At 36.4% G+C, this 9,069-nt stretch overlaps 1 protein-coding gene across 5 annotated transcripts in view; it reads right to left on the bottom strand.

Moving 5' to 3' along the window:
• Positions 1-383: 383 nt before the first annotated feature.
• Positions 384-9,069, bottom strand: part of PRRG1 (proline rich and Gla domain 1) — a 256,213-nt gene continuing 247,527 nt past the window's right edge. For all 5 annotated transcript variants that reach the window (XM_059679877.1, XM_059679880.1, XM_059679879.1 and 2 more), the window contains one exon: positions 384-2,487. In XM_059679877.1, the coding sequence (XP_059535860.1) occupies positions 2,002-2,487 (486 nt within the window). In that variant the 3' untranslated portion in view covers positions 384-2,001. The remainder of the gene's footprint in view (positions 2,488-9,069) is intronic.

Raw genomic sequence — 9,069 nt, 5'->3', positions numbered from 1 at the left:
GACTCCTAGTTGAGGATTCTCCTCAGTATTTTCTCTTCCTCTGGTTTCAGGGAAAGATTGAGGGAGGGGTCAGTGGGGATGGAGATGGAGGCAGCAGTGTATGACACTTTCTAAACCTACATTCCATTGCTTCATACACCATTTTACCCAACACCAAGGCAGCTTGGGAGTGGCAGAGACATCTCTCTAATAAAATGAATTTCCCACCAGTGCCATAAATGATGGAACTTTGTATAAAAACACTGTCATACTTTTCTTTCTGAGCTAGTTTATATTAGCAGTTCATTCATAGTCTGTTCACTCTGATCCAAAGGAAAAGTAAAAATTCTGAAGTTAAAAAAAACCTGATGAAAAAAAATGAAATAACAATAACAAGATCTCTGTGAAGCTATTATAACTAGATTTATTGTGCACCTGGCACAACAGACTTTGCACTCTTCCTCCACCAACTGGAGAGCAATGTAAAAATCACAATTCTTAATTTAATGGGAAATTGCTTCAATCATTTTGAGACAAAGACTTCAGTCTATACAAAAGCATTAAGAAAATAATTTCAAGAATATTACTTTAACTAAATTCTTAGGTACTTGACAATTCTGTGCTGGTAGGAGGAATAGAAAGTAGAGTAAAAAGCAATGAAACAATGAGAAGAAAATAATTACTGTCACCAAAGAGCAAAGGAGAAATCTTTATCTATTCACTGTCATTAATACATATATGTACTTTATAAATTATTCTGTTGGCAGGAAATCCTCACCACCAAGATGTTAATACAAATAGCATGAGACACTCAAAATTAGTAAGCAAACACTGTTTAACTGGGAGGTGGGACAGTCAACAACAAAAAACTCCCTCCTACAAAATTAGCCAAATGCCACTAATTACCAATAATTTTCTTGCTATACACTATAAGCAAGGTGTTGTTTACTGTCCCTTCCCTCTGTATTTCTGAGATGTTCCAAAAATCAAGATGGACTACATGCATTTTTTTCTATTAAGGTAGTTGAAGAAAAAGTTTAACAAAAGCCAGTAAGAAACAGAAAACATATTAAGTTCATCTTATTTTCAAAATTGAACAGCACATCGTTATCTACTACACAACTTGACGGTGTCCCCTACCCCCATTTTGGTGAGTAATTTACAGGTGATTTAGACAGAAGTTAATCGCTATTTAACACATTGCACTGGTATATATGCATATATGTATACTAGAGGCCCATTGCGTGAAATTTGTGCACTGGGAAAGGGGTGTCCCTCAGCCCAGCCTGCACCCTCTCCAAACTGGGACCCCTCGGGACGGGCCGAAACCGGCAGTTGGACATCCCTCTCACAATCTGGGACTGCTGGCTCCCAACCACTTGCCTGCCTGCCTGCTTATTGCCCCTAACTGCTTCTGCCTGCCAGCCTAATCACCCCCTAACCATTCCCCTGCCAGCCTGATCAATGCCTAACTGCTCCTCTACCGGCCCGGTCACCTTTAACTGCTCTCCCCTACCGGCCTGGTCATCCCTAACTGCCCTCCCCTGTAGGCCTGGTCACCCCCAACTGCCCTCCCCTGCTGGCCTGGTTACCCCCAACTGCCCTCCCTCCCCTGCAGGCCTTGTCGCACCCAACTGCCATGCCCTGCCCTGCTAACCTGATCGCCCACAACTGCCCTCCCCGGCCGGCCATCTTGTGGGAGGGTGTGATGATCAATTTGCATATTACCTCTTTATTATATAGGATATGCATGAATACACATACACACATATGTATAATTCATCACATCACAAAAAGACCACTGTTTTCCCCTTTTCACATATTCCTATTACCTAAAATGAGCATGGATAATGTTTTTACAGTAGGAAACACAACTAATTAAAATCAAATTAGAAAATGTAAAGTGGTATGCTGTCAGAGTCCAATAAAATAAGTCAATGCATATTTATGTAGTGGTAAAGTGGTAGACAGTTCTTTTATTTGTATTCTAAAAACGATTATAGTAAAAAGAAGTTTGCTGTTTCATTTGATGGTGGTGACCACAGGCACCATAGCAATAGCACTGGCTGAGTTGGAGTGGATGATGTCCTCATAATCCGGGGGTGGGTCTAAATGAGGTTCTGTTTCAATCCTCTGAAGGTTCACCTGTCCTGTAGCTTCCTCATAGGTTGGTGGAGGATCGCAGTTGGAAAGGCGAGTGGAGACAGAATCTGAGCGCCCAACTACATATTCCAGAAAGCCTGGCGACATTCCATTGCTATCAAACACTTCGTCTGGTGGGGGAGGTGAAGTGATAATATTAAGGTGCTGAGGGAAAGGGATGTGATCTTCAGTCACTGTCTGTCTGCGAGTTTTGTTTCTTAGGAAGCATCTCCAGATTAGGAAAATGACAAGGAGGATAATAAAGAGGCCAAAGATTAATGGAAAGGTGAGGTAAAACTGAAACCAGTCACTTCCTCTGTTACTCTCACCTTGTTGCGCTTTTGTATAGGTGTTCCAAAACTCTTTCTGAAAATAAAAGACAAAATTATTGAAAATCAGTATGATCAAAAGATATGAAATATCAAATGAACAAATGTCTGGGGTCTAGTAATATAATGAAAAGAAATAAAACAAACAAACCAGCTTTCTTTATTAAAATGACCTACAGTCTACATTTTTCGTGATAAGAAATTACAAATAAATCATGGTGCTCACTCTGGATCCTTCCTAAAATAGAACATGGGTCATCTTCAAGGCTTGGAGTTATTTATATTTTTAGCTATCACAGTTTATTTTTTTCATTTATAGAAATTAAAAAAAAATCTTTCAATTATAGTTAACATACAATATTTTATTAGTTTCAGGTATAAAACATAGGGATTAGATATTTATATAACTTACAAAGTGATCACCCCAATAACTCTAGTACCTATCTGACAACATACATTGTTATTACAATAATATTGGCTATATTCCCTATGCTATATTTTACATACCCATACTGTTTTTATAACTGGCAATTTGTACTTCTTAATCTCTTCACATTTTTCACCTATCCTCCTCAATCCCCCTCCCATTTGACAATCATCAATTTTTTCTCTATATCCATGAGTTTGTTTCTGTTTTGTTTGTTCATTTATTTTGTATTTTGAATTCCACATATAAATAAAATCATGTGGTATTTGTCTTTCTTCTTTTTAATAATTCTTTTTTAAAAAATGTATTTTATTGATTTTTTACAGAGAGGAAGGGAGAGGGATACAGAGTTAGAAAGAGAACCATCGATCAGCTGCCTCCTGCCCACTCCCCACTGGGTATGTGTCCGCAACCAAGGTACATGGCTTTGACCAGAATCGAACCTGGGACCCTTGAGTCCGCAGGCCGATGCTCTATCCACTGAGACAAACCGGTTAGGGCTTAATAATTCTTTATTGTTGAAAGTATTACATATGTTCCTCCCCCCCCCATTGACCCCCTCCAGCTCACCCTGCACCCCAAGGCTTTCAGCACCCTGTTGACTGTGTCCATGGATTATGTGTATACTCATACAAGGTTGATTACCTCCTACCCACCCACACTCCCCCACTTTCCCACTGAGATTCTGCACTCTGTTCTATGCTTCCATGCCTCTGGATCCACTCTGTACATCAGTTTATTTTGTCACTCAGATTCCATATATGAGTACGATCATGTGATACTTGTCCTTTTCTGACTGACTTATTTCACTTAGCATGATACTCTCCAGGTCCCTTCATGCTGTCTCAAAGGGTAAGATATTCTTCTTTTTATTTAGTTTTTATTGTTTAAAGTATTACAAATAGTAGTACATATGTCTCCTTTTACCCCCATTGACCTACCCCAGACCTCCAATAACTGCCAGCACATGCCCTCACCCCCTCATCCCCAGTGTCTGTGTCCATTGCTTATGCTTATATACATGAATACAAATCCTTCAGTTGATCTCTTACCCCCGCAACCCGCCCCTGCCTAACCACTGTAGTTTAACAGTCTGTTTGATGCTTCTTTGTCTCTGTATCTTTTGTTCATCAGTTTATGATGTTCTTTATATTCCACAAATGAGAGAGATCATGTGATATTTATCTTTCTCTGACTGACTTATTTTGCTTAGCATAATGCTCTTCAGTTCCATCCATGCTGTTGCAAATGGTAAGAATTCCTTCTTTTTTACAGCAGCATAGTATTCAATTATGTTGATGTACCACAGTTTTCTAATCCACTCATCTGCTGATGAGCACTTAGGCTGTTTCCAAATATTAGCTATTGTAAATTGTACTGCTATGAAGATAGTGGTGCATATATCCTTTCTGATTGGTGTTTCTAGTTTCTTGGGATATATTCCTAGAAGTGGGATTACTGGGTCAAATGGCAGTTCCATTTTTTAAATTTTTTGAGGCAGTGCCATACTGTTTTCCACAGTGGCTTTACCAGTCTGTATTCTTGCCAGCACTTGTTGTTTGCTGTTTGATTTGTTGATAATAGCCATTCTTTGAATCTCACCGATTACTGACTTTCAGCATGTTTTCATATATCTCTTGGCTTTCTATACGTCCTCTTTCAAAAAGTGTCTATTATGGTCCTTTGCCCATTTTTTTTTAATTGGATTGTATATCTTCCTTTTGTTAAGTTGTATGAGTTCCCTGTAAATTTAGGGGATTAAACCCTTATCGGAGATAACAATGGCAAATATGTTCTGCCATGCAGTGTGCTTTCTTGTTTTGTTGATGGTTTCTTTTGCTGTGCAGGAGGTGTGTTGTTTTTTTTTTTTTTTTTTGATATAGTTGTATTTATTTATTTTCTCCTTAGTTTCCATTGACTTAGGAGCTGTATCAGTAAAGATACTGCTACGACAAATGACTGATATTTTGCTGCCTATGGCTTCTTCTAAGATTTTTATGGTTTCCCTTCTTATGTTTAAGTCCTTTATCCATTTTAACTTTATTTTTGTGTATGGTGTAAGTTGGTGGTCTAGTTCCATTTTTTTGCATGTATCTGTCCATTTTTCCCAACACCATTTATTGAAGAGACTGTCTTGACTGCATTGTCGGCTTTTTCCTCCTTTATCAAATATTAATTGAGCATAATGACTTGGGTCGATTTCTGGGTTCTCTGTTCTGTACCATTGGTCTATATGTTTGTTCTTGTGCCAGTACCGGGCAGTTTTGAGAAAAGTGGCTTTGTAATATAGCTTGATATCTGGTATTGTGATCCCTCCAAGTTTGTTCTTTTTTCTCAAGACTGTTGCATCTTTTTAGGGTCTTTTTTATTCCAGGTGAATTTTTGGAGAGTTTTTTCTAGGTCTTTGAGGTATGCAGTTAGAATTTTAATGGGGAGTGCATTGAATCTATAGGTTTCTTTGGGTAGTTTGGACATTTTAATGATGTTGATTCTACTAATCTAAGAACAGCGTATATTCTTCCATTTGTTTATGTCTTCCTCTATCTCTTTTTTCAGTGTCCTGTAATTTTGAGTACAGGTACTTTACTTCCTTGGTTAAATTTATTCTTAGGTATCTCATTTTTTGTTGTTGTTGCAATGGTAAATGGTATTTTTTTAAGTTTCTCTTTCTGTGAGTTAATTATTGGTGTATAAAAAAAGCTATAGATTTCTGGGTGTTAATTTTGCATTCTGCTACATTGTCGAATTCATTTATGAAGTCTAGTAGCTTGTGATGGAGTCTTTAGGGTTTTCTATGTACAATATAATGTCATCTGCGAATAATGACAATTTTACTTCTTTTCCAATTTGGATACCTTCAATTCTTTTTCTTGTCTGATCACTATGGCTAGTACTTCCAGTAGTATGTCAAACAGGACTGGTGAGAGTGGGCATCCCTATCTTGTTCCTGTTCTTAGGGGAAATAGTTTTAGTTTTTGCCCATTGAGTATGATGTTGGCTGTGGGTTTGTCATATATGGCTTTTATTATGTTGCGGTATGATCTTACTATTCCCACCTTGCTGAGAGTTTTTATACAGAAAGGGTGTGGGATTTTGTAAAATGCTTTTTTCAGCATCAATGGATATGATTATATCGTTTTTATATCTCAATTTGTTTATGTGGTGTAACATGTTTATTGATTTGCGGATATTGAACCATCCTTGCATCTATGGAATATATTCAACTTGGTCATGGTGTAGGACAGTGATGGCGAACCTATGACATGCGTGTCAGAGGTGACACGCAAACTCATTTTGGGTGACACGCATTGACAGAGACAAGAAATTGCATAATTCAAATATTTGTCTCTTGCAATGGCCAGAGTTGGCCATCACTCAAGTAATATTATTACTTACGTTACTCATGATCAATAATGCAATTCTAAAACTGGATGTAAACATGTTCATCGGTGTTGCGTAGCAAAGATACATAGTGAAAACATCCAAGATACATTGTTCCAATATTGACATTAATATAAAAAGGTTAAGAATTGCACTATAAAGAGATTAATCTTTACTCATGACATTTTATTTTTACTCGAGTGACAAAATGCCCAATTCTGGAAAAGGCCTTGTTATTGTCAACATGTGCCTTGGGTAAGCTTCCCGTGCATTCAGGTGCATTCGGCAAATGGACGCACTTGATCGCCATGTTCATTAGGAGACAGGAGTGGGAGGGTTAGAAGAAGAAGATATACAGTGCAACAGTGCTGGACGAGACATTCTGCATGTCAGATAATTGATTACAGCACCATATATTTGTTGGTTGTACATACTATCTTTGAATTGTTTTGCATCAGGAGTCAGTGCAACAACACTGCAAAAAGTTAATAGGTAAGAAACCTATCAACCTTTTATAAAAGATGCAGTGATTTTTATTTATTTATTTTTGCAGCCTTGTGATGGAGAATCAAAAAAATAAAAAATCAAGATTGAATGATAAAGGAAGTGGAAGTAGCAGTAGCCGACCCTTTCAAGACATATGGACTGAGATGTATGGGATTGTCGACAGAAACAACAGATCATTGTGCATACTGTGTAATGAAACGGTAGTAAGCAGAATGTGGAATGTAAAGAGACATTTTGAAACTAATCATTGTCAGCTCTTGAAAAAAAGTACTGATGAAAAGAAGGAATACATTTCTAGGCAGCTACACCTCTATAAAAGTCAATCAAATTCCATCATTAAATTTGTAAGATGATCTACAAATTTAACATCAGCAAGTTACTGTATTGCTCACTCCATAGCTCAGCATGGAAAAGCCCTCAGTGACGGAGAATTTATTAAGGAAACATTTCTAAGATGTGCACCAGCTCTATTTCACGATATGAAAAATAAAGATATTATTAAAAGAATTTCTGAGTTACCACTCAGTAGAAATACTATCAAAGACAGAATAATAGATCTTAACAAAAATGTACAACAACAATTAAAAAAAGACTTAAATATTTGTAAATATTTTTCGATTTCTCTTGATGAAACTACTGATGTCACATCAAATCCTTGGTTGGCCATTATTGCTAGATATTCTGATGGTCTCACAATGAAATAAGAGTTGATAAAGTTAGAATCAGTGCCAATAAGTACATCAGGAAATATGTAAGGTTGTTATAAAAACATTCAGTGACCTAAACATTGATATCTCTAAAATTGTGTCAGTCACGGCAGATGGGACACCAAATATGGTGGGAAAAAATGTGGGATTCCTGAAATTGTTTATGGAAGCTATTAGACATCCACTTGTATCTTTTCATTCCAGTATCCATCTGGAGGTGTTGTGTGTTAAATCGGGATTCTCAGAATTGAATGATTCAATGTCAGTTGTAACAAAAATTGTGAATTTTATAGCTTCTCTACCCCTTCACAAGTGAGAATTTTCTGCACTTTTACAGGAAGTTGATTCAACCTACAGTGGACTACTGATGTTCAATAATGTGAGATGGCTGAGTTGAGGTAAAGTACTTGAGCAATTTGTGGAGTGCTCTGAAGAAATTACGGTATTTATTGAGAATAAGGATCTGGAAAACTTTCCTCAGATCAATGATCATAAGTGGGTCAGCAATTTGATGTTTGTTACAGATCTCTCTGTTCATATGAATGAACTGAACTTAAAATTACAAGGTTTTGGCAAAAGTATTGACGTTATGTTTGGATACATCAAATCTTTTGAAACTAAAACTTATAAGTATTTTCCTCAGATAAAAAAGTATTTCGAGAAGGCCACTACAAGGAGTGTAATGGAGTCCATACTTATGTACCAGAATATAGTAAACTCGTTATTTGAACAGTTCAGCGAAAGATTCGACCAATTTAGAAGCCTAGAGCAGACCATTAAAATAATTAAGTATCCGGATGTAGTTGTTTACAGTACTTTGGAATTAAAAGATTTCCAATGGAAGCAAATTGACGATTTAGAGATGCAACTTGCAGATTTTCAAGGTAGCATTTGGACTCGTGTTTGTCGACTTAAGGTTGAAATTTGAAAATCTGGAACAAAATCGTTTGAATAATGAAGAAGAGTGCAACTACAAACAAGAAATTTTGAGTGGTTGGAACAGAGTACCTGACACTTTTAGCGACATAAAAAATCTAGCGATGGCTTTGCTAACAATTTTTTCATCAACATATTTTTTGTGAGACTTTGTTCTCAACATTAAATAATATTAAAACGAACAAAAGAAATTGGCTAACAGATGAAGTTAGTGGCGCTTGCTTGGCCTTGAAGTGCACCAAGTATGAACCTGCAATAGAAGAATTATCAGACAAACTTCAGCACCAAAAAAGTCACTAATTTCTAGTTTTCATACCATTTGATTATCATTGTTATTATTATTATTTTTTCTTAAATGTACATTGTTTTTCTGTTTTTGTTCATTTTATACATATTTTTGTTTGATTTTTCTTTGTTAAATGGCATTTAAATATATAAAATATCAAAAATAAAAATCTTTTTTTTTACTATAGTTGCAAATATTAAAAAAAATTATGAATATTTCTATATGTGACATGGCACCAGAGTTGTTAGTGTTTTTCAAAATTTTTTTGTCTAGAGGATTTATGGGGTATGAAAATCTCCTACTATGATTGTATTGCTGTCAATATCTTCCCTGATATCTTCCAGAAGGTTATTTTTATGTATTAGGGTGCTCCTG

This window comes from Myotis daubentonii, chromosome X, assembly GCF_963259705.1.
Source record: "Myotis daubentonii chromosome X, mMyoDau2.1, whole genome shotgun sequence".
Taxonomy (NCBI): Eukaryota; Metazoa; Chordata; class Mammalia; order Chiroptera; family Vespertilionidae; genus Myotis; species Myotis daubentonii.
This window is presented reverse-complemented; position numbering and strand designations above follow the sequence as displayed.